The sequence below is a fragment of the Camarhynchus parvulus genome, chromosome 11 (assembly GCF_901933205.1).
Source record: "Camarhynchus parvulus chromosome 11, STF_HiC, whole genome shotgun sequence".
NCBI classification, from domain to species: domain Eukaryota; kingdom Metazoa; phylum Chordata; class Aves; order Passeriformes; family Thraupidae; genus Camarhynchus; species Camarhynchus parvulus.
In genome coordinates, this window is record NC_044581.1 from 7,804,866 (window position 1) to 7,831,616 (window position 26,751).

At 41.8% G+C, this 26,751-nt stretch overlaps 1 protein-coding gene across 1 annotated transcript in view; it reads right to left on the bottom strand.

The window, feature by feature from the left end:
* The window catches only part of GLG1 (golgi glycoprotein 1), a 76,940-nt gene that overhangs the window by 23,377 nt on the left and 26,812 nt on the right, over window positions 1-26,751 (bottom strand). The window contains exons 2-6 of the mRNA XM_030956290.1: window positions 15,952-15,984; window positions 13,163-13,249; window positions 9,488-9,703; window positions 2,831-3,034; window positions 2,136-2,207 (exon numbers count right to left, since the gene is read on the bottom strand). Coding sequence (XP_030812150.1) covers window positions 2,136-2,207; window positions 2,831-3,034; window positions 9,488-9,703; window positions 13,163-13,249; window positions 15,952-15,984 — 612 coding nt within the window. The remainder of the gene's footprint in view (window positions 1-2,135; window positions 2,208-2,830; window positions 3,035-9,487; window positions 9,704-13,162; window positions 13,250-15,951; window positions 15,985-26,751) is intronic.

Sequence of the window (26,751 nt, forward strand, 5' to 3'; positions counted from 1 at the left end):
TGGGGGCAGAGAGCTGGACCTGCTGCTGGCAAGTTTTCAAGTTGCATCTCAGAAAACAGCTGATATTTTTAAATTCATTAATTTAAGTTGGACTGCAGCTAAATTTCATTTGTCTCATAGAAACCACACAGTTAACAACGCACACCGAGGTCAACAGATCGGGGGTTTCAAAGGGAGCAGCTCTCTGCAGAGCCGTTCTCAGAACTGCACATTCATCCAGCTTTTTGTGAAGAGCGTGACTCATTCGTGGTAACTAGGAGCAGTTGCTGACATTTATCCCAGCTGTGGTACATGCTCACCCCATGCCCTCAAGAAATAACTTTTTCCAGTTGCATTTACAAAATAATGTGTTTCTTGGATTTGTTCCGCAACGCGCTGAGCAGATGATAGCAGATAAAAGTCTAACCGTGGGAATTTCCAGCCATTTTCCACAACTGATGAGGTTCATGAGGATGCTCTGTGACCAAACCTGAACCCAGCAGCTGCAAGAACAACCCTCTAAATTTCAACCAAAAAAGGACCTGTAAAAACACTGCTACACTTCATAGCTTTTGGTTTAAATTATGTGAAAATTAAATCTGAGGGCAGCAGATAACTCAGAATAGTTCAAGCAAATTTATCCATTCCCAACCCACTTGAAAGGAAGGAAAACAGTGAATATGTAGAGTAGGGGAAAGAGGGAGCAATCTTGGCACAAGGAACAGGAAAGTCCTAGAACCTGCTCCCCACTTTCTTACATCAGGTTTTTGACTTCACCTCCTCCTTCCCACACCTATTTGAGGACCTGGAAAGCCCTACTCCAAGATATTCCCACTCCATCTTTCAGGCTCCTGTGCAGTCCCAGACCCTGGGACTGGACAAATTTACAGCTCTGGACACAGGAAGATACAGGCTTGCAGATACCTCATCACCTGAAGTAGGGAAAGGCTGGATACAGCCCAGAAGCCGGTTTTGGATGACACAAAGCAAGCCACCCACCAGCAGCTATTGCTGGCTACATGTGTGTGCAGCAGCTGGCAAGGAGGGACTCTTTGCTGGGTAACAGCTTCTACAAAACCAGTGACTTTGCAGATGGTCCAACCTTGGCAGCTACAAGAGTGAGAACTACATTTAGTGCTCCTTCTGCTCTGCAAACTGCGTCCACCCCTCCCTCTCTCTCTCTCTCTCTCTGAAGTCATCTGCTGCAGCTCAGTGTAACCTCTCTGCATCTTACATTCATACCTCAGTCAGCTGATCATGGAAAACACCCTTCAAAAACTACCAGTGCCCCTGTATAACTAAACAGAGCTTAAGCAACAACAGCAGTTCATTTCAGTAACACACTTCTGCAAAATGGAGCTTTGTTTAAAGCCCTCAGAGATCACTTGTTCAGATTTGAATTTGTTAATTGGAACCAAGCTGTCAGACAGCTAATGCAATTAACAAAAAAGAAATTAGTCTGATCCCTTCAGCACTCTGAGTCAGGCTCCTTCAGCAGATCTTCTTTGAGGAGATCTTTACAGATTCTCATCTTCACATCCTTCCCAACAGATTACAATTCCATACAATCCCAAACACTATGATGCTGCTTCCAAAATCACTGAAGGCATTGCTGCCTTAACAAAGCAGCTACACCAATACAAGCTTTTCAGAACTAGCTTTCCAGAACAAGTTTTTTTGCTGTTGTTGAAAACCACATCTTCAAGAAAACCAGAAAGAAAACTTCTGTTCAGCCACTGAACCATGCATCCTTCCCACACAGAATGTGATGCTTGAAACAGACTTAAAAACACAAGTGAAAGAAACACAGCTTCTTTTTGTTTTTAATCTGTACAATTAGAACACCCTTTATCCAAGGCTTACCCCAGCATGATGTGACTGCTACTTTAAACAGTCAATCACAATGCTACCACTTGAGCTCCATGTCTTGCCTCTCCAAATTACCCACCCAAAAGCTTTGATTTATTTAAATCCTTTACTTGAAAGACTGAAACTTGAAACACAAAAATATCAAAGTAAAAGCATTTGTTAAACTAGCTGATTATCTGGCTAGGAAGATGACATTTTCCTTGACACTGGAAAAGAATAATGCAGCCTGGACTGAGGAGTGATCTGATGATTTCTGCAGTAAGGATTTGTCTCACCAGGATACTTACCTTTTCACTCATTGATTCTTCAAACTTGTGATTAAAGAGGCACTTGTATACTCGGCCTTCCCCAGCCTGAGTCTGTGAAAAAGAACAGTAACAGTTACCCTCAAAGACAATACTTGTAACATTTGACAAGCCGGCTAAACTACACCCGAGGAGATTTTTTTAAAACTAATAATATATTCGAATTAATATTTCAAATTACAGCAATAGCTTCTATGCAATAAAATCCTTTAAATTTTATTGCATAAAAATAATCTGGTCATGTTCATCACCCTTTCAGTGCAACAATTCTCAGCTAATACAAGTTAACTGAGACTGAACAATGCAGCTCATGCTAGGCATAAAAAGTGCTGCAAGTACAGTCAGAGCAGGCTTTGTGCAACAGCTCACAGCTGTAGAAAGGAGTGGTCACTCACCTCTGCCTTTCCTCCCCCAATCCCTGTCACACCAGCTCTCATGCCCCTTAAACCATTTATATCAATCCAGCTCATTAACCCATTGGGAATAAAGTGTGCTTGTTGGGTGAATGAATTAATGCTGGAATTACTGCAAAATGACAGTTACAGGGTGTCTATTTTTAGCATTACACAATATCACTCAGGATGCAGTCTACAGTTCCCTTCACTGCTTTGTCCAGAGAGGTTTTGGGGTTTTTGTAATGGATTCCTGTAGAGAGAAAGGAAGAGGAAAGCACTCACATTTTCACAGAATCGCTCTCTGTCATCTCGGCATGCAAAGTAGAGATGCCGGTCCAGGTGGAAGTCATCAGAAGAGAGCTCGGCTACACGAAGAATTGCTTTCTTACACTGGTCAGAAACCTGGATTCGAGGGTCAGTCTCCTCTGCCTCTTTTACCAGGCCTTTTTCCAGGCATGCCACCACCTCTCCTTGTGAGTGAGCATCCTATGGGAGAACAAGAGACCTGTAACCAAGCTTTTACATAATCAAGTGAGCTGATTCTGGCTAAGCACCACATTAATTAAGCAACAAACTGTCTACATATAGAATTCCCAACATTCAGCCTAAACCTCATTGAAATTCAGAGGAGGCAACAATTAAGACCTGTACTAACCACACTTTATACATCACCATCCCACTAATGGTCACCATGAAATCCCCCCCTCCAATGCTCTGGGCTTGTTTTAATGTGACTTAATGAGATTATCACTACTTAGTCACACTGCTCAGAGCAGTTTACCAAAACAGCCAAATTATCTTTAATCTGACACAGCTTTCTTGGCGCCATGGCAACAGCAAGGATCAGCATCACATTAAGAAAATGCTTGGGGAGAGAAAAATCAGAGTTTTGCCATGCCAAGTCCTCAGTTTGGGTGGTGAAAATTTGTGATGTAAAAAAGGCCACAAAGGAGCTTTGACCAATCTAGGCTTCTCAATTCCTCCACTAGGAGAATAAAAAAATGCAAAGCATTCAAGAGTAGACAGAGGTCTCTGACAAAGTGTTCTGGCCCAGTGCTGTGCACCACATCCACTGTCCTGCAGACAACCTTGGACTGTGAGCAGCAACTGCCAATGAACACAGAGAGCCTGTGCTTTGTTCAAAAGCCTGGAGGAGGCAGGGCAAAGCTCAGCAAAGCTCCAGTTAGTTTCCTATATCCTCATTATGTGCTTAGAAAGAGAACCGTGCCCCCTCCATACCTCTGTAGAAGGTCTGGTTCCTCTAAAGGACTCTACAGGTACAAATTTCTCAAGGCTTCTGCAAGTTTTTCATGTGAAGGCCACCTTATTTAATGCTGCTCTGCTGTGAGAGGATATTGCCACTAAACTTACACTGTCTGAGTATGCAACAAGGCATGCATGTTCACATTCAGCTGAATCACCCAGCCTGGCATTTGCAGTCACCATTTAGGAGCCATTCCTTCAGCTTGCTCTGTCAAGCAGATCATCCACTGCTGCTGCAGGAGCATGAGTAAGAGAGCAGTCTCCAGAAAATATGCCCATGATACACAAAGCCACACAGCTCTCCCCAGTCTTTTTGTTCTGACGTGTCTGCTTACACAGGCAGCCTTTGATTCCTGTCTTAGTTCTGCTACACTTGGAGCACAAGCAGAATTGGTTGGTTATTTAACTTGTAAACACAACCCAGAAATATAAACAGTTTAAAAAGCCTAAAAGCAGTTTTCCCCTACAAGAAAAAAAAGAAAGCAGAAAACCTAAAACCCACACCCCCCAATATTCCTTATTTTGATTTGCTCCTTTGAGTGAGAACTGGCCAATTCCACATGCTGAGTAAGTATCTTTGAAGAAATATAATTATATATCAACAGTCCCTCTAGGACTGATCCTCAAATCTGAATTCTGAGGAACAGTACTCAGAAGTAAGTTTGCCACATCACTTAAAATTGCCATTTATCCATAACCACATCAAACACAAACACTGTTCTGCGAATTGTCATGGTCAGTCACAGGTAGTAACTACAGCTGAGGAGATGTCAAGTGTGAATGATTGAAAACAACCATTTTAAGCTCCTGAGGCACATTTTTGCTCCTGCCTAAGTGAAGCTGCAGCTGGGAGGCAAGGCAGACCAAAGTTACTTTCATTCACCTGCAGCTTTCCCTTGCAAGCTAGCAAAAAGGGCAGAAGGCAAGCTTTTCCTGCTAGGAAAATCAGAAGTTTCCTGGTTTATTGAAGTGTGGGTTTAGACTCCTGGTCAGAGTCATATTATACATGTAAGTAAACCTATCTTTAACAGGAAATCTGGAAAGCAGGTTTCCATATGCTGGATGTTTGCTGTTACACTTTAGGGACACAACATGAAATGGCTCATCTATTGCATTCCTTTGCTAATAATTCACATTTGGGCAGATCATCCTTAAGTGCTGGCTTCTCTGCTGCCCTGTGTTAGAGCAATTTTAAAATATGCCAGACTCAATAAAAACACATATAAACCAACCCATCTGGCCCCTCTAACCCTAACCCTTTCCTCCACCCATCAAGCATTTACACACCTCCTTGTGGTGCCCTTAAGGTTCCTGTGCCCACATGATACTGTTTGGAAGATTTACTGGCCTAATCTGGGGTTCATTTTCAGACAGATCAGGTCCCTGGCATGCTAGTGCTGACTAGTTAATCAATTTTAAGGAGAGCCTGACTCTTCATTTCCTCAAAAGTGCAGGAAGACACCCACATTACTGCCAAACAGAGCATGGGACTCTACAAACATGGTTTAGAGAAATACCACTTCAAGCTTTAATTATAGGGTAACACCTACTGTATTTAATATTGTACAATCCTTATTGCAGACTGAAAGGGAAAACAAATGTGTGTACAGCTGCACTCAACCACCCTAAAGCAGCTGGCAATCAAGGCTCGTGCCAAGGATGGCAGGACAACTTTGACACACATTGGTGGTACCTGCATCACCACCCAGCTCTCCACCTCAAGAGATGCCTGTTCCCACCTGCATTCCATGTGCCAGCAGTCCTGGGTGGTCAGCTCAGCTTCAGAGGCACCAAAGTCAAGGGTCATCATCCCACAGCATGAGCTCTCCCAGTCCTGCTCCAGCACCAGCTGCCTGGTGTGTACAAACAAGGGTGGAACACCTGCTGCAGCTCTGCTGTGGAATGAATCCTAAAAAAATTTCCTCTATGCAGCACCCATTCTCATAAAACCTCCACTGCAGAGTTGAAAACCTCTAAGTTCACTTCAGAAGTCAGGACTCTCACAAAACTACTGCCTGTTGACAAAGTCCAGGCCTCATTTTTCTGGAGCAATACACTGAAATATGAGAGATGGAATCTAAAAACCACATGTGGTTCCTGGAACATAGCTTCACCACCACTATCAAGTTCTAAATGTAGGATTTTAACTGAAATTTGCAAATATCTGTAAAACACACTAGATAATTATCTAGTCTGGAGAGCCCTGAAACTCTTCACAGCTTTATGAAAGGATATACTTAGATCCACAAAGATACAAGCAGCTTTCCAGTGCTGACCCACAGCACTTTGAGCCACAGAGGAATGAAATTTAGTTCTAAATGTATGTGCCCAAGAAAATCCCCTTCAGCACAATACTGAGAGATTTTAATTCCTATGACTAAAATTCAAACTCCAGGCATCCAGCTTTAGGCCAAAACAGAATTTTAAAAACATTGGGTTTACTATTCATTTTCCATTAGAGATTTCACTTTCCCCCCAGTATCATTTAGGCTTTGCAACTGCTGGGGATTTTTTGTCATTTTTCAGAAGTTTCTCAGGAAGGATTTTATCCTGTCTGAAACCTGACATGCCTCAAGTATACATCTGTTCCAGCTGCAGCCTTGCAGATAGAAGCTAGGAAAGTGACCAGAAGAGAATGAAGAGTAAAAAGAAGCAGCAGGCAGGAGAGTAAAATATAACCTGTCTCATCAGCACAGCAGGCTGCACTGGACAGTAATGCCAACCCACTGGAGCCAGAGCAGCCAGGCTATGGAAAACCACCCAAGAGATCTCCTGGGAGCTCCAGTTCAGCATTCCACCTGGCTAACCCACACACCAGGGATGCTGGGATGCCTCTTGGATTAGCTAAGTCCCAGTACTTCAGATGATAGTACACTACTACACTGAGTAAACAAAGACTGAGCTGAATGTTATCTCTTCCCATTTAGACTCAGTTCCCTCCGGGTCCAGTATTTTTGTGAAATTAAGGAAAGAGAGCAACTGCACTCGAAGCACTTAGAGGTAAAAAACCAAAATAAACCAAGAAAACAATGGTCTCCTAAAGTGTCTTCCTTTAGGAAAAATATTGTTATCTAAATAAAGTACTACAAGAGATGTGCAAATGACGCTTATGTAGCCTTCATTATGGCAAATAATCAGCTACAGCTTGGACATCATGGCTAAATAGCACCCTGGCAACTACACACTACCCACTAGAGTTTGATACAATCCTGGTCCTTTCCCAGGACTGGGAAAGCAGCTCATTTCAATCAGCAGCTGAAGGAGAAAAGCTCCGCTGCAATTACCCATTTCAATTTCAAATTAGATCCCTATTGCATGAAGATAAAACAACTTTAAAATACCAGGAGACCAAATTCATTATGAAACGTAACAGCCACATGGAGAGGTGACTGAAACTACTAAGAAATGTTTCTCCTCTAGTTGGGAAAAGATGAAGACGTACCCCCCCCCCAAACACAGGCATGTTAGAAAACTTAATGCCTTCAAATGACACACCTACAGCCTTTCTGTTACATATTGCTAAATGAAGTCTAGGGTCAGATTGAGACTTCTAAACTGAACTTTATTGCTCTTACAGAGCAGAAACCCAACTAGAAATGTGTGAGAAAAAAGCACAGAAACCACCACATCAGAAGCAACGAACTCAGTAAGAACAGATTCAATTAGGAAGTATCAAGCAAGTTTAAACAAAAAAAGGAAGTACAGAAAAGGAACATGGTTACCCAGCAGAGAAGCTTCAAGGGGCAAGGTAATTGCAGATTATCCACCTAAGTGTCTTTCACAGTTAAAAATACCAGTTTATCCCTGTTACTCTGATGAAGCTATCATACTGCAATCCCCTAGCTGCCTGATGTAGATGGAGTTCATGGTCTAGCTGCGCTTATTTCCACAAAAAGAGAGAGAGAATCTCTTACCCCATCCTCCTCCTCAAGTGTCCAGGTCCTATTTATTAAATTCATAGTTACCTTCAGTCATACAAAAGGGTAATGACTGTTTCTCTACAGGTAACTCTCAGAAGCTACAGCATGGAAATAAAACCATAACCAGCATCTGATGGAAGCAAATTAGATTTCTCTGAAGCAGCAAAGGGATAGAACAGAACACCAACAAAAGATATGCTTGCATAGCCATTTATAGCTGTTTCCATAGCAGTATAGAGTACTTCAATTGCTCCAAGTGCCAAGGATGACAGCATAACAAAAGATATATGACAGGCTGCAATGCTTTTTCAAACCAAGGCACAATATTCAGGGTTGGGTACCAAGAAAGAGAGGAATATACATGAGCCATAGTAAAACCCATAGCAGTTTGGTTAGTGATCACTTTGCTAGCCCACAGAAACTTGGTGACCCAAAGTTTCCCTTTCTCTGGTGCCTTGTGACCTCAGTCACCCTGGCCATCCTCTGCCTTCACCCACCTGAACCAACCAATGCAGGGGGTTGTGCACAGTTACCCACACAGGCCTGCCCACACTGGCTTCACTCCCACCATTTGAGATTTGGTTTATGCTTACAGAATCCCCTCTGCTGTGTCCCTTCAGTGCTACCATAAGTATTTTAATATTTTAAAATTTGGTCAAGACACAGGTAATATGCAGACCTGACACGCAGGATTCATGTTACACTTCTGGTTCTATACTGATTGCTAAAAGCAATTTCTCATTCTCATTTCACGAGGTCTTTCAGCCCAGTATTAGAAAAGAGCCTTTACTTTACAGAGAAAGCAAGTTACTCAGTTGTTACCAGTCTGAACCTAGAGTGCATCAAAGTTCCTGCTGCTTGTGGTTGCTTTTGTTCTTGTTTCCAGAAATGAGTCCTTATTTTTGTGCTCTCTCTGGCTCAGCTATGCCTTCTGGAACACACTAGAAATTAAATTTAATACACTAGCTGCTAATAGCTGTGAATATCTCAAACAACTAGGAAAGCTTCTTTGTTTAACCAAAAAATGTGTACCTTATTGCAAACCCCTTCATTAATAGCTCATTTATGAGACTAATTGTTATAAGCATAAAAGCTATAATTTAGAAAGCACTGTAAAAAGTTGATAGGCTAATTTTAACTTTATCCCTAAACACAAAAACTTATCATAGAAAAAGTCACTCATTCCTGCAGCACTACACATTTGCTGCATTAGCTATGCTGAAGTAGACAGGCAAAGACAGTCCCTTGAAAAGAATCCCACATCCAGTCACTATAAACTGTTCTCTGCATCAACCTCTGCTTAAGTCTCACAGGCAATAGAACACTGATTTAGTAAAACCAGGACAGTACTGCTAAGTGTGTACTACTAAAATGTGACACCACCTTGATAACCTTCCTGCCAGACCCAACCAGACTGTGGGATAAGCCAAGCAATAGGCCTGCTTACATTTATTGTTTGGATTCAGTGTACTGAGTCAAGCTCTAGAAGGCCTCACCAAAGAGACAACTACCTGCCAGATCACCTGTGGTGGGCTGTGGAAAGACAAATAGCAGTTCCTCACAGAGGAACAAATGCACCTTCACTAAAAAGGAACTGCAAACAATCAGGACAGCACCCTTTTCAGACAGATGAGATACACCATGAATTTTCTCAGTTGCAAGTCAGACAGTAATACTACTGCAGAGCCCCCCCATCAGTTTCCTGAAGTGAATGACTTTTACAAGTCTATTGGCAATCTACATGTTCTCCAGGTACCTTTTCTCCAGGTCGAATGCTGCCACATTTCAGGAGATTGATGTCAGCTTTGCAGTCATCCATGAAGCCACAGATCAACCGGTAATCGCTGAAGATAATGGCTGTCATTTTAGTGATGTACTGATGGCACTGGTACTCAGTGATGTTGCCTCTGTGATCCACCAAACAAGACACCAAGAACCCTTTACCAACTGGTTCATCTGCACACTCCTTTATCTGTTAAAAAAAAAAAAAAGGGAAAATTACAGTGGCTGCAGCTTATGAATTTAACCTTATAAGAAAATCCTCAAAGAAACTTGAATCTGTAGCTTCAAAATCTGCTAGCAAAGAAACCCTCTAGGCTTTAGTTTGATTTCCAGTAAGTCAGAATAATTGAAAATATTTCAGAAATGAGAAATCTCATGTGCGCCAGCATCCAAAAAAAGCAAACACAGCGACCTTGAGGATTATAAATTCTATTGCTCAATAATCGTCTTTTATAATTACACTGAATCCCTGCAATCAAGTAGACTTGTAGGAAAAATGCTAGTTTGACAAACCTTTATTTAGAAAACTGAGCATATTACAACATCTCTAAATCATACTTAGACCCCCATTAGCCACCTGACCTCGTACAATATAGGATTTTGGCCAGAAGTGAGACTGAATCAAAAGTCAACACTATTTATGGAACTGTTTATGACTTGCTAGGAGACGAAAAATACTATAAAGGAAAATTCTCATCAAATTCTTTTCTATGAGGCTCTTGCATGAACTGATTGTTGGTACTAAAACCATTTTACTCGGTGGTCTAAAAAAAGTAAAAATCACAGCTAACCAAAGCTGAAAGCTGTGCAGGGATTGGAAAAGGAGCATACAAGAACAGACAGGTCCCCAATATAAATCACAGCCTGCACTGCTCAGGGAAGCAGACAGGCCAGACCCACCACCTCTGGAAGTAAAAGATGCAGGCAGCTTTGACAGTGTCTTTTCAAAAGAAGGGGAAAACATGGTTAGTGATCAGTTAGGGATGGTCCCTGGAGAAATCACTCGACAGGAACAGTGCAATGCCTCACTCCAAGGAGCGCTGAGACTACACAACTTCTTAACCCTGGCAAGCCCATGTTGAAATACTTGCACAGTTCTGGTGGCCCCTGCTCAGGACTGTGCTGAAAACTGCAGTCATAATGCTGCAGGAAGAACCCTCGGCAGGCAGACACTAAAGTTTAGTGCTGACAGGTTTGCAAGGAATAGATACATGGGCTGACTTGATTGCATCAAAGATTTGTCCCTGTAAAAATACTGAAGGGCTCATCAATCTCAAGGAAGATCTATGGCAATCAATAATTCTGGCAGTTTCAGATAACAAGCAAGGGCAGCGCTAAGGGAACAGGCAGGAAACCATTTTATCCGTTCTCAAATACCAAGTTGGAATATTTATATTGGAAATTTTAAAAAATGGAGAGCTGTCTCTAGGAAGATATATTCTAATTCAAACAAGAATAACTCAGGGCACCCTGTGACAGACTCACACAGGTCAGACTAGATGAATAAAACAGATCTCTGCCTCAGCTTATGAGGCCATTACAATGTGTGACAAAACATTCAACATTTTAAACATCATTATCTGAAGGCAGATGTGGGCTGGTGAAACAGTTTATATTTAATCTAAATAGCTACTAGAAAAACAGCTACTAAAGTCAATGTAATTGTTACAGATAAGGTGTAAAATACATTTTAAAGTGAAAACACATAGGATCCTTGCAGGGTGAACAGGACAGAGTTGAGCAAGTGCTCTCTGAGAAAGCTGCATCTTTGGTTTGGCCCTACTTCAGCTCAACTACTGTGAGCCAAACCAGCCCACAACAGCAACATGCTGTTTTTGGAAAAGCCTGGCTTTGGAAACAGCCCCAGAGCTCCATGGCCTGAGCCACTGAACTGCAGAAGGGACCAACTGAACACGTTATTGCCAAGCCACTTCTGAAGCAATCACTGTTATCTGGTAGCCAACTGTAATTCTAGCTTAAAGCTCTTGCCCAAACTTACAAAAGCCACAACAGCTGAGAAGAAAATAAATTGGAATTTTAAACTGTATTTAGCTGATAAAATTAAAGGTGCACTTTGCAGAACATACCCATACCCAGTTGGGTCAGCCACCATTTCCCAAATGACTTTTTCTAGGAATTGCTCTTCTAGTTGTATTTTGTTCTAATACTTTAAATAGAGCTGATTCACCCAAAAAGTCACCTATACCTGTTAGTGGCAGTTTAAGGAAAATATTAACAGGTTAATACTGTATGGGAGGAGTATATGCCTACTACACATATGTTCAAAAGAGTTTTGTAGAAGTACCTTTTAAAAATATGAGAAGAATGGTTTATGTACATGCCTCAGTATTAAACACCAGAAAATCAAACATGAGATTATTGTTCCTTATCTAACCTTTTTCTTTAACTAAAAACCACTCACCAAATGGCAAAATCCTGAAATTATGTATACTCTTCCCACTGCTTTTAAATGTAATATCCCAGATTTACAGGGCATCGTTTACAGCAATGCCAGACTGCTACTGTATAAAAATGGTAATTAAACAGACTATTAAAAGAGCATTTTCAAGAATGCCTTGGTTGTAAAAATTCTGCAGCACCATATGACAAAAATCAGAAAAACATGATCCTTTCTATGATTGAAAAAAAGTGGGATTTAACAGATTTGGCAGCGTTTGCTTTTGGGAGGTACCAAACTCCAACTACAACACAATCCTTTGATGCAAGCTGTCCTCCATTGTTTGATCTTCTAGCCTTGTTCTAAAAAGTTTTTTTTTTGATCTCTCCTTACACTAAACAGCTTACACTAGAGCAGACTAAATTCTTTTTAAAAGGCAAGTTTATGGCTAGGTCACATTGTATTGGTGGATATACAAACCATGTTTTTGAGAGCATGGCTCAGTAACTGAATTAAGTTAGCTGAAGCCTGTACAGCTGCAGAGAGTCTTGCTTCCACTGCTTCCCTGAAGTCTAGCTGAAAACAACCACAAACAGGGGAAGAGACCTCAGCTCAGCTGGCTCCTGCATAAGCTCACAGCCTCAAAAGCTTGAGCATGAGCACAAGGAAAGAAATGATTGATCAAATCATCTTTGAAGCTGCACCAATGAACGTGGATGCTTGAGACACAGCACAAACTCCTAGCACAACCTAAAAAGAAGTTGTTCCTAACATGGTCTCCTTGGAGTAACTATCCTCTAAAAAACCTTAAGAAAACCCTCAAGTTGATCATCATTTGATGTCTGTGTGCTTACCCCTTCTGCTAGCAAGACACAGTCCACAACCAGCCTCATGTTAAATTTAGCAGAAGCCCTGCTCCAACACCACACTTATAAATGTCAAACACATGATAAAGAGGGGACAAATCCAATTCACAACTAATTTCTGACAAAAGGTCTGGTAGGAGCTGGTGGGTTGTTAGTTCAGCATTTCTTTCTCCCATCCCTTTGCCTGGTACCACTAAGGTATCTGGCTTCTTCAGCAAGGAGATTGAATTACTTACAGGTACAAATTTGGTATATGATACTAGAGCTTTCCCAAATCATTATTCAAACATTAATTCACTATTAATTAGCAAATTAGCCATTAATTCACAAAGAAACAGAAAAGCCTCAGTGCCACAAGAGCAGCCATGCCTTCCTCCTGACTTACCTCAGCAATAGTGGACTTGCAGACTTCTCTGGCCACGGATTCAAACTTTGGATCTGTAGTCAGGTTCAGCTTGTAGTTCCACAAGAGCTATAGAGAAAGCATTTGTAGAAAGGGAGTTGAAGAGGTTTCCGTGGAGAAATACAAATATTTTGCTTCAGAAAACAATGAAACATCATTTATACCCAATCTCTATCATCATACTTCTACAGTGAAATGATCAATAATAAGTCTCCTTGACAACACTTTTGTCCCTTCATTTCTGCAATAATTCTCTCATATTGAACAAATTTAGGCTGTCAGAAATCTCTGCAAGGTCATGAGCTGACTCATTAAAAGCAAAGATAACAAAATGAAGAATATTTCACAACTGAGAGGATAAAACAATGAAAGGTTTAACTTGCTGCCTGCTGCATACTTAGCAACACCTTTAGCCCACCACACCTTTGTGTGCCATGATGTGCCTGCCTGATGCAAGTGCACTGAACAAATTAAATCCTCAATATGAGCAGATGTCATGCTGAAAACATTAAAAAACCTAGGAAAAAAAGGCAGGAGACAAAGCAGCTTGATCCTTCTGTGAGGGCTGTGACCAGACAACTTTTTGGATGCAGACATATTTCAAATCTACAGGAGGTCCACTCTTGCTAAGCAAAATGATACATTAGAACTTAGACTGCAAAAATGCCTCTGAAAGGACAACTGTTCTTCAGAAGCCAGCAATGAGCTCATGAAGGAGCCTCAATGCACAGGACCATTGTGTAAGAACCAGTCTTGGGCAAGTCACACCCTGTAGATACAAACACACATCCCAGATGTCCTCCTGAGGCACCATAAAGTAAAAATGCAGGGTAGGGTCATGAAACCTTAATAAACTAATAGCTGAAGTGTTGTCTGAGTGTTCTATTAGCTCATCTGTTTTTCCAGGAACTTAAGTTGCATTTAAACATTTTTCATTAACTTCAAGATTAAGAAGTTGTAAAAATTCATTTTAAAAACACTGCCTTGGTGATGAATTAATATAAAAAAGATAAAATTTGGTCAAACTTTTACTTTGACATTTCAATTGCACACAAAACACTGGGAAAACAATCACATGCTCTACACAAGTTTCACACCCACTCCAGAAGGGTGGAAGCATAGAGAGAGAACCAAAATCAGAATCAGCATAACTGCACCACCTTCCACACCTCTGATGGTTTTGGAGCTGTGAAAAGCTAAAAAAGGAGGTGATTGTAATCTAGGGTGTTACAGATGGAGTAAATTGTAAACATGAGGTTTAGTAGGTAAAAGTGAATGAATGGGAAACCTGTCCTTGCAAAGAGCACTGTAGGTTTCTCCCAGACAGAAATGGAAGTACAAGAATGAGGACACAAGATGAGAATACATCTCTGCATTTGCAATCTCACACTTTGGAGAGTCTCAAAATGTGATGCTCTCCAAATGAACCTTCCCACAAACAGAAAGAAGGTTAAACTTGCAGCTTAAAACTCCTGATTTTACCACTAGGCAGTATTTTCCAGGGGATGATCAACAATTGTACTGCAGAGAGAGGCAAAGAAAGCATTTGGACAAGAGACAATCTCTCTGTGGTCTAATTTTTTACCACCTCCCTTCAATTTCTGTCTGGGAAAATGAGACTTAGCCCACAGTCCCTATTTGTGAATGGCTTCCACAATCCACATCCACCCAACATTTGAAGCAGAGATGCCATCACTTAATCCAGTAGAAGAAAGATCCAACTTTGACTTCTAAAATCCTCCATTTCTTCTTCATTCAGGTAATTTTTGCTGGCACATTTAAATGTTAGGCAGATACATTTTAATTACTGGAGTTTTCTCTTTTTCAAAAAGACTTAAACAGAAACATGTTGTGCCCTTCATCTGATCCAACCCTGCACAACAGAGAATTACAGCTGCCAATGAAGTCAGGCAGTGCTAAAGGTTAATTTATAAACACAGTTGGAAATTACTGGTTGTACAGCATGACTGGGCTTCATCTCTGGAATATATCTTCCAATAATAAAACAAAATACAGCTTCTCAAGCATCCAAAATCAAGACTGTCACTGAGGCATGCACTTGTCTGTCTGTGTTCAGGGCTAACCAAGCAATTAAGGATCTTGATATAGTGTATGCTGACAGAATAGAAATGAGAAAAGCCAAAAGAAACCTAACACCAACCTCAGCAATGAATTTTATCTTTTTTTTGAGAGACTTGGGATTTGAAGAGTCAGTTTGACAGCCCAAAAACTGGCTAATAGTTTGCTCACTGTTAAACACAGTGCTGAGAGGAAATCTGTTCTAAAACCAGCCAAGTGTCTCAAACTGCCTCTAAATATCACACCCCCACAGCATTTTCCAAACGAGTCTAAGAATTTAGCAGCTGTGAAAGTAATACAGAAGGTGTCAACAGCTGAAATTAAGAGTTTAAATTCAGTACTGCTCACATCTTTGCCAAAAGGAACACATCACACTGCTCCCAGTAACACACGGGAACCACCCCCCATTTATAAAACAGGAAAGACGTCTGCTATCCTGCCCTGATACAGAAGTACAGTTTGTAAAGTTCTTAAAAATGTTCCACTCTGAAGTCTCCATTAAGACCAATGTGGTTATACTGGGTTAAAGAAGTCACCTTGTGTTCTTCCTCCAAAGGCCAGTACAGAAACCCAAATGTGTCATGATTAATAGCCTTTGCAAAGTACCAAACTATGCAAAATACCTCAGGTTCACAAGGGACAGGAGGTGCAAATGCCATAGCTAGAGAGTGAATAAACAAAGCAATACTTACATGATTGCAGTCTGAAGAGATTTCATTATCTGGCTGAAAGGAGAAAGAAAAGGAGTGTCAGTTTACTATCAGTGTGATGCATTTAACAAAGAGTCTAAACTTTTGAAACTAAAATACTGTCAACTCTTCTCCACTGTAATAAACAACTTGACACAATTGACAGGAAATTTGAGAATCTGAATCACAAGAGTGATGATACCTAATTACCAAAAAACGAACAGGTACCTTAGACTAAGGCGTATCAAGAGAACAAAAGCACAAGAGTAGCAGCATTTATGTAGACACTACAAAAACATAATGAATGCACTGGCATCTGCCACAACTGCTCAAACTAAGAAGGCAAAAAAGCACCTGAGGGAAAACAAAGAAGTATGAGCAGGATTTTAAAGAAAACTTCGTTTGGTGCATAAAACTGAAGGAGAACAGTAGGACTCGCTCCCCTCCCCCAGACTGAAATGTTCACATGCCCCATTTGAGAAGTAACATCTTTTCTTTCAGTTGTACATAAAAGGGCTGGTTCAAAGCAGCCCCAAGATTTATACTTTCAACTGTGAGAACTGGTGACATCCAATATTCATAGATCATTTCAAAATATTCACTATATTCTCCTGGGGAGCTGCTTTGGAAAGAACTCTTGAGTGCAAACCATCCCATTCTCCTTTCAGCCTGAGTAGCTCTCACAATGAAGAGTTCCTTGAAAAAAGTTAATCATACAAACTCCTATCTCCTCTCCACAGCAGAAGAGCACAAAGGCAGGACAAAATCACCTGGCTGTCACACCCACAGGAAAGTCAACCCTGACTCATAAAGTCTCTGCTTCTACTGATACTTAAGACGCCAGACACGCTTTAAGAGCCACAAGACACAAAACCACTCTAAGCTTAAACACATCATTGACACTACAATGTTAGACCTCAGGGATCTGACATCAGAGAACCAGCATTTCAGCAGTTTTGAAGCAAGCAGAGCTTTTCAGTGCAACATTTGCTGCGGCACAATCTGCTACACCAACACTTGTACCATTGGTGCTTTGGGGAACATGAACACAAATTTATGAGGAAAAAAGCAAGCCTGGAAAATGTTTCCAAGCTCTTGATTACAGCCATTATTAACTAAAGCACTTTTATTTTTCATAGCAGTAAGTGGCAGAAATCACCTCTCCACTTTGAACATAAAAAATGGTACCTGAAGGATTACAGTAATTAGTTGCAGTTTGGTCAGACTGACATGATCTAAAACTGTATCTCCCACAGTAATTATACATTTGAAAATTTGGATATCAACTTTTTTAATAAGACTAGCAGATGTCTGCTAGTTATCCTCAGACTGCAGAACTGATTCTTTCAACTGAAAACTAAGATGCCACCCAAATTGCTTTATTTTACAGCAGCCTCTAAGACCAACACTATTGTGACTTACAAAGTGTACTTTCCTTAATTTTCTGCACTCATCCCACATCCTTCAGCAACAGATGAAGGTTTTAGACTACTAAAAGCTGGGAGGCAGAGTGCCCCCACTGAAACTGCCGTCTCAGTCTTTTAGTCAAGGGTAGTTTCTTTATAAAAATACATAGGCTAGCACTGGAATTCTGCTGTAGAGGCCAGGACTTCCTAACACATTTGCAGGCAGGAGAATTTGTAAGGGTCAGAGAGCACTCCCACAAAACTCTTCAGGGTCACCTCAATTATTTTTGCACCCTCCAACCTGGTAACCTTTGCTTCAGATCCACCAAAGATTAAAGCTCAGGGTTTTTTCCTGGAAAGATGAGCACAAAAATACAACACACCTGTTCTCACTGACTTGAGAAGCTTCAAAAAGCTTTTCTTGAAATGCACAACAATAAAATGTTACACATTGAAATAACAGATTTTCCTGTGCTCTGTAGCAAAACTCAGCTCTGTGAAACAAAATCTAGCCTTACTCTTCTGAGAAGAGTAATGGAACTTAACTGGGACCTTAACTAAGCTTTAGTACTGCATTCATTCACAGCTCAGTACTTAAATATGCAAAGTGTATTATCTAGCCAATAATCCTTTCAATGTGGAATAGGATGACCCCCTGCTAGCCAAGAGCTGTGATCCTTCTTCCTTTCTTACCACTGGAAGTGTTGGAGAGGTGGGTCCATGCAATGCTGACCTGCTTCTCCCTACTTCAGTGAAGCAACACGAGAAAAACAATCCTTTCAGTTTCTGTCTGATAAACTGAAGGGCAGAGTTTGAATAAGGGGAAGAAAAATATCCCCAGTGCAACCCACACACGTTCTGCCTGTGACCCTCTGTGCACCACATCCACCCAAGAAACCTTCCAAACCAGCAGTTTCAGAACTATATGCAGTAAGAGTCATGGAAAAAAAAAGTAAGTTTCAAATTACCACTAAGGGAAGTTGAAGAGCAAGAAAAGCTGCATTGTGTCAGTCCCACATGGTGAGCTTGTGGAACACGGATGCTCAGAAGACCCCCAGGGCAAGGGGAAGGAAGAGAGCAGCCTAAACCAGCACCACATGCTAGTCAAGGCATTTTAGGAGAGAAAGCTGATGGCAAGGACATTCCACCAATTAGCAAGAGAGAAGGACTCCTCATACATCTCCAAACTGAAGGATTAAAAGAAAATGTGTGTGCCTGTGGGCTCACAGAAGCCTTTGCTGTTTAGCAGCTTCAGTGGGAATATATTGCCTCCCTTTACAGTTCTGTAAGAAGTTCTCCAAACTCCTTCACGCACTAACACTCACATTCCAGAGAACAAACACCACTTCCTACCTCCCTGGGAAAGCAGAGATTAGAACAAGTACCACATATAAGAAAACCTGAACAGCAAAAGCATTTTCTTCCATACAACCACAAACAACAGCCACAAATCACATTGCATTAGTGTTATGAACTCCACAGAAAAATTCAAAGGCACTGCTGTGTTTAAAAGTGCCTTTTCCCATCCACCAGATCTCAACTCACTGAAGAAAACCATGACAGTCATCCATCCCTCTCTAAACCTCTCTGCTTTGGCAGCAGTATAAAACTAGGTTAGAACTATACAGCAAGGTGAGCAGCCCACCACCACTACTCAGGCCCAAAAGGCCACCAGGTGTTGGTGCTTTAGCAGCAGAAATGGACCATCATCATGCTGGGAGCCAAAGGAACAGGAAATGGTGACTGAACCAGTGTCATGCATCACCACCCAGTGCACAGCACACTGCCTGGGGTGCAGTTACAGGCACTCCCTCAGGGACAGTCAGAGCTCCTTCCAGCTGGGTTTAAAAAACACACTTGGTTTGGTCTTTATCACATGCTAAGGAAAAATAATTCATACCATGGGATTTTGAGAAGCAAACTAAGTATCCTGATCAACTGATGTGGATGAGAACAGTGAGGCTGGTTGCCCAAAGAAGCTGAGGATGACCTGCTCCTGGAAGTGCTCAAGCCCAGGTTGGATGAGGCTTGGAGCAATCTGGTCTAGTAGAAGTTGTCCCTTCCCATGACAGGAGGTTGAAATAAGAAGACCTTTAAGGTCCCTTCCAAGCCAAACTGTTCTACAGCTCTGTGGAAGTCAAGGTCTTGGGAAAACTCTGCAGGAATTATTTTATATCTCCAGCATTAAGATTCCTTTGCTTCCTTGCAAAAATCATGCAAATGAAAGAGTCTGAAGTTAACTGCTCAAGTGCCTTGATTCCCAGAATTTAATCCCTCCTGAGGGCAGAAGATGGGATAACAGCAGACATTTCCACTACTCTTATGGGGATGATGGCAGACATTTCCAATATTCTTTTAAGGCAAGAATAACAGTGAACTTGTTGAAAAGCAAGAACCAGGCATATCTCAAATACTAACTATGGATAATCTTCAAACATTGAAGACAACAGACTTTGGACCTGCTCAGGCAAAAGTCATTGAGAACCAACATGGAGCAAAACGGCAAAATAAAAAAGCAATTGGCTTATGGATGGGAAGAACCCAGTAGATGTTCTCTTCCTAAATTCAGGAAGATTGCAAAAACCTCAGATAATTCAATTAGGAAAAGATGTTACTGAAAGCAGCTGCATTCCTATGAAGGAGAGGGTAGACAGAAGTCCAGGTGCAGGTGGCCCCCAGTTCACTGCACTATCACACAGTCAGCTATGGTACAGAGGATGGTGCACACAGACACACAGTGCAGGCAGCTCATCTTTTGTTTTTTTCACTTTGATCTAAACAAACACCACGACAAATGTCCTGGTGACATTTATCACCAGGATCTGTAGAGAAATGGTAGAGTAGGCCTGCTGACCTGGAAGCATCTAAGGAGGCCAGAGAGCTGATAAAGGGACAATTGGCTTCTTAGCTGTGTACTTCCCACAGATAACAGCCACCTCTTCATAGCAAACACACCCAGGCAGGACAGCAAACTCACAATAAAGTGATTCAATCCTCAGGTACCAAGCTAGGTAGACTTGCTGGACACCTGGAAACAGCACAGGCCAGATGCAAGGTAGGGATCAAGGAGACATCTGGTGGAGCCACCCTCCTGCAAACCTGATCCCTTTCCAATGCAACCACTAGAAAACATTCTGCAGAAGAATTTCTGGAAACATGAGGAGATAGAGTAGTCTAGGTAAGAATCAACACAGCTTTTGTAAAAGAAAAACCACACATCACACAACCACCCATGCTTCAAACCTACTGAAACATCCTGGAGTTCTGAGCCAAGAAGCATATGGCTACAGTAAACCATTTTCACACATCCTGCAATCCTGAAAAAGTCATGTGTGATAGGAAATTTAAAACCAGTGATAATTTAAGTTCAAAACAGATGAGAAGATGTTGTAACTTAATTACACATTTAGTGAGCAATGAAAGTTAAACTTGTTAAGCCAAGCTTGAAATACTCTCTAATGCCAGTGAACTCTTAGTACTAAAAACAAACCCCGTGTTGTCATGTCAGCAAAAACACTTTATATTTACCATCCATGCTTTGAAAAGAGCCACTTTAAAGCATGGTAACTGTGGATATATCATGCACCAAAGCTGTACACTCCCAGCTTCCATATACTTTGCTTATTTCATATAAATAATTTTTCCCAGTTACAAACAGAGCTAAAGTCTGCAATGCAGCAAATAATTTACCCAAATAATTATGTCCACATTGGTTAGGTGTTCCTAGATTATGTAAATGTATTAGCCCAAGTTATACACAAACACCAAAACATACACAGAACTTTGTGCAAAAAAACAAACTATCAGGACTAGCAGCAATTTCTTTAGTCATCTAGCACACACACAGCACAAGCAGCACATCACCTCAAACATCAAATGCTGCTACTTTTTAAAGCTGTTTTAACTGAATTCTACATTCCACAAACTTTTCCACCTTTGCTGACATTTTATATCCTCCAGGGGTATGACATTATTAAGCTAAGTATGCTCATTCAGAAAAAATAGCACAAAGCAACATCAAAAAATCCCAGCACAACATGTGTGTCCTTCTGGCTCAGCAGCCACGTAAGAAGGAGACAAGGATGAAGCAGGCCTTGTCCCCTCATACTTTGAGGATCCACTATTCAGTATCTGCTTCAAACACCAAGAAAGCTCAGCAAGTCCTACTCTTTCTGTTGTAGCTTTGATAGAAGTCAAAAGTGGTTTTGCTTGTTTCACATTTGAGGTTGAGCAAGGTCCTCAGCAGGCTGTGTACCTTTCCTGCACAGCAGAGACCCCTCCATGGCCAAATACCATGGCAGGAAAAGCACAGAAAATGTTCAAGCTTTAATTCTGGTGCATCAGAAGTGACCACAGACCAAGGTGCAATTTTAAGGGAACAGATTCCATTTGCCTGAGTGGGCAAATATCTTTGCTGGCTCCTACCAGGAAATCGCTTTCTCTGAGCTGTCTGTTCCCACCCGTGCAAAGCTGCAGGGGGGGTGCTCAGAGGCTGCACAGCTGCTCCGTGCTGGAAGTGCCACAGCCTTCTCACACCAGCTATCCTTGCCCCTGCTGCTTCTGCCTCCCTGCACAGGGGACTCCAAAGCCCCTGAGCCCTCTCAGCCTTTCTCCTTTCAGCACAGATCCACACATCAGAGCATATTCCAACAGTCAGCACAATCAAAGCAAATTTTCCCCAGATGATTGGTTATTCTTCTCTTAATCACCTCTCTTCCTCCTCTCAAAGGCTTTCCAGGCAGTCCTAATGAGTTGTGGAACAAGACAGACCTTGAAATTATGGGTTTGCCACCTAAGTTTGGCAGCACTGCTACCAGATATAATGTTTCCCACAACACTCCTCCACAACAGAGCTCTGCTGCTAAGCATAGCACCGACACTGAGCTGCAGATCCTGCCAGGAGGTTTCAGGATTTGCTCCTGGAAAGCTCTCTCACAATGCCAGCAAAAAGCTTCAGAGACCAAAAGGCATGCAAGGATGCTGGCAGAGTCACAAGACAGGATGAAAGGAGAAGGGAAGGAGAGCTGTTGTCCCACCAACCAAGGTGACAGGGAGACTGCTGTCCTCCTCACTCCTGTAGTTGACTCGAGCCCATTGCACCATCCAAAACTCAGCAAATCAACAGAAAACTGTTTTTCATTTTAGAGTTTTCTGCCAGGTTAGTACAAATGGATTATGGAAGAGTCCTCCCAGCTAAGTAAACTTAGTAAACCACTAAGTTTACTGGGAATGCACAGTGGCATCTCCACCTGCAGCATCAAGCAGTCCACAAGCTATGCTGAGACAACTTTATTTTCAAACTACCTTTTTGGATGGCATTCTGCCTTAACCCCAGCCAGAAACATCCCAGATAAACTTTATAGTATTCCAGTAGAGGCAAAATCAATAGCATGAGTACTGGCAGTACTGCACAGCATCCACTGGTGATGCAGAGGACAAACAAGCCAAGAAAGAAATGGAGGTCTCAAAAAATAATTCCAGTGCAGCAGCTACTGAAGAGCTTTTATCAAATACATTCATAATCTTTTTAAGTCAAATTCTTTTGACAGTGTATACCCTACAGTACCCCAAGTTGAGCTTAACTTTATGGAAAGCTTCCAAAAAGCCACTAAAAGTTCACAAGCAATATTCAGTTTTACACAAAATAGAAGGCTGTTGTACGTGGAGTGGTAAAGCCCCTGTCTCCTAAGATGAAAACAGTGTTCTAGCCATGCTTTTGTTCTTCAGAGAACCATGTTTTGGCTGCACATGGCCTGGAACCAGAGAAATCCTTTGTATAGGAGCTAAGAAAACAGTGCACACCAAAAGCTCCATGTACCAAAGCAGAGAAGTGCAGGTTTCAGAGCAAAGGCTGCTTACTCATCACCCCACTCCCACAGGCCAGGGGAGTGAGTGCTGTGCTGCAGAGCAAAGCCAAGAAGCACTGACATCCCCCCTTGCTGGCAGCTCCATTCCACCATCACTGCTGGAGAGCACCTCTAACCAGTACCAGGCGCCCCTGCCAAGGGCTATTGCTTCATTCAGCAGAGTGAACAATGCTCTAAACACTCCACCAGCCAATATTCATATTTGTCTTTGTTACTCAACGTGCACGCTCGTGACTCCAATTTTCCACATGGAAAGCCATACAGTGCTCCCAAGGATCCCTCTCCAGGAACATTTTCCTCCCCCTCTTCCAGCAAGGCACATGTGTCACATCAATCAGGAGCCCATCCTCACCAAGGCACAATAAGCATCTCCTGCATCTCCTGCCCGTGCTCGGGGCATGAGCAGCGCTGCTTTAATCCTAACGATTTACATTCATGCATTCCACCTCCAAACCAAAATAAGACCAGCATCCAAACAGGTGGGAAGCAGACTCTGCTATTTTTAACTCCTGCCAGCTATTCTGTTTAGAGGCAATAAAAATCAAAAGCTTTAGAGAAGCCACTTCAGCCTTAACCACAAACCACAAGAAGAACAATTTTAATTTGAAGTCTTCCCTTCTTCCTTCAGGACAGTGGTGAGAGGAACAATTACATTTAACATCACTGCTTCCAAAACATGATGGATATTACATTACACATGGATGAACAGGCCTGTAGAGGTTCTTACACAACACCCAGCACTAGTCCTTGGCTGTCACAAGAACAGGACTATTTTAATCTTCTGCGTGGTCTATGTCGCCCAGAATTCCCATGTAGTATTCAACATCAGTTTTATTATCTGGCAATACCAACAAGAGGGACAGGATTTACAAGGGACCCCACATACCAGCTGTCCAGTGCTATTATACTGCAAGAGATTTCCTGAAAGTACAAAGTCCCCTGGACCCTGCCTGTGAGATGAAATGTGACGGGGAAGTCTTCCTCAAAAGCAAGAGTACCCTGAGTACAGCCAGTGCAGACACTCCTAACAGCTGGATTTGAAATAAAACACTGGAATTTTCCTCAGAAGATCTGCAGGGGCCCAGCACATCACTCACTTCTTCACGGCAGTGAGAAGCAGGTGAAGAACAAGAGTCCCAAGTAGGGAAACTCCCTGCTGTTAAAATAAACTGTTTCAGTTCTTCTCTCACTTAAACACTAACTGCAATCACTGACTTCACCATCCCCTGTATGTGTCAATTTGATCACAGTACTATTCAAACACCAAAACAAATCTGACAAATGCTCAATGACCGGGGCCAGCACCACCCTTCCTCAGCTGAGCCCATCCTTTCTTTACTACAACATTCACAAGCTCACTGGAAAAGCTGTAGGTACTGAACAGCTGCTGAGAGACTCCAATGGCAACTTGAGGCTCCCCAAGGCTATGGTGACAGCAATGAGAACACTGATAGGACACATCCCAGTGTACGTTCATTATGACAAACATAACATGGGAGCTGAGAAGAGCCATGTCAAGTCAAAAGCCACAAAAGCTCTTGACTTGACACCACTAATAATGGCCAGAAGCCAGGATTTTAAAATACTTTAAGACACCACCCCATGCCAGGAAAAAGCCTGACTTGGTCTGTTATTCATTCTCCATTTCTTCCAAAGCAACTTCTCAGTTGAAAACTTTCTGATTATTCAAAAGAAAGAAGTCCATTAAACTAGAGAGGCCAGGATAAATTCACTTAAGGAACAACACTGCACTTGTACACAGGGGGAATAAGCAAATAAGCACAAAGGGCTAACTCATATTAAGGTCCACAGCACAGCCCACAACAGCAGCTTGTGAGCAGCAATGCTCCTGCAACAGAGAATTAGGACATTGCCTTAGCAGTCCAGAGGATTTCTCCAACCCTGGATGAGATTCCCCCATGAGATCTGTTCTGCTGGATTCTCACCATTGCCTGCTGAACTCAGCAGGAAAGGCTATTTTTAGAGAGTCCTAGAAAGAGCACAATCCCCCCCCCTTCCACTTCAAGTTCTTCCCATACAGGAAGGGCTGCCCATGAGATGCACATCTAAAATAAACCCTGCTCCCTAGGCTACCCTGCACTTCAGAGGGCACTACTGAGCTGCATTTTCCATATAAGAGCTGAAAACAACCTACCATCAATTTTGCAGCCAACCATCCATTATAAATAAAACTAGAAGGCATTCAACAAAGTTCTGAAACTCTCTTTAAGGCAGTCAGGCAGAGTGTCCATCCTGTTGTACCCACAATTTAACAGCTATAGTTACCATTTTTGCCATTGTCCTCAGTAAAACGAATTTTAGATACATGTATTCTGGATCAGGCAAAAAAACACTGGTGAGGACATGCCGACTGAAGCCTTAGTCAGAGAGGTACCCACCACCTGCCTCTGGCCAAGAAACAGAAGAAATTCAGGGAAGCAAAAGCAACCAAAATCTGAGTCTTTCTCCTTGCTCTGGAGAACCAAAACAATCACCAAGTCCATGTGAAGGATGGTACCATCAATCCACTAGACTGGGCAAAGTGTACCAAACTGAAAATTCATGAGGCTCGCAGAGGACTGCTCTGTGACAAGGGACTCACAGAGGGTGCTTCTGCTGTTAAAGCCACAAATGCACCACTTGGGAACCTGCTAACACACTTCCAGGGAAACCCTTCTCCTGCTCTGTCAGCTCATTGCCAGTTTCTGACTAATGAGCCCTTTCCACAGGTACAGCCAAAATAGATTCTCCATTACAACAGCATTCACATCAATGCCTTGAGGATGAGGCTCTGAATAGAAACCAAGAGAGTAATTCTTTCTAAAAATGAAGAAATTTTAAAAAATTCCTTGTTCCCAAGTCTCAAAGGTCACAATGACCAGGAAAGCTAGACTGATGTATTAAGCATTTTTCCATGTAAAACAACTATTCTGATCCAGTATTTGAGTACTTTTAGTTCTACTCCAACAATACTCATCTTCTGCATTTTAATTAAGTTTCCCATTTCTATCCAAAAGCAGCTTAACACATGGAGAAGTAATTCAGTAGATAATGGCTTGCCATTTTAAAACATTATTAAAAAAAGATAGAAACATTAACATGCAAGCATTTAAATAATTACAGATCATATCAATTTAGTCAGGAAACATACCAAGCTTAGCAATAAAAGCTAAGATTAGCTGCAAAATAGTATCACCAAACTAGAAAGCTCTAGAAAGATTACTAGAGTGTTCAAGCAAGACTGAAATTATTCAAATCTAAGCTTCTTGCTTATTTAAATCAATCTGCCTGGGAGCCACGCAAATTGTTGTGGTAAATTGATTTCCCTAGTGTCTGGTTCTCCTTTCACATGAGCCATGACAAGAAAAAGACCAGAAAGACAAGATGAAACCAGCTGATTCACAACACCATTAGGCATTCTGCATTCAGACAGATTATACATCACAACATCAGCTCAAGTTATAAATGTCTTGGCGAGCGAAGGCGGCCAGGCTCAGTGACTCACAGCAGGGCTGCCAGGTGCAGTGCTC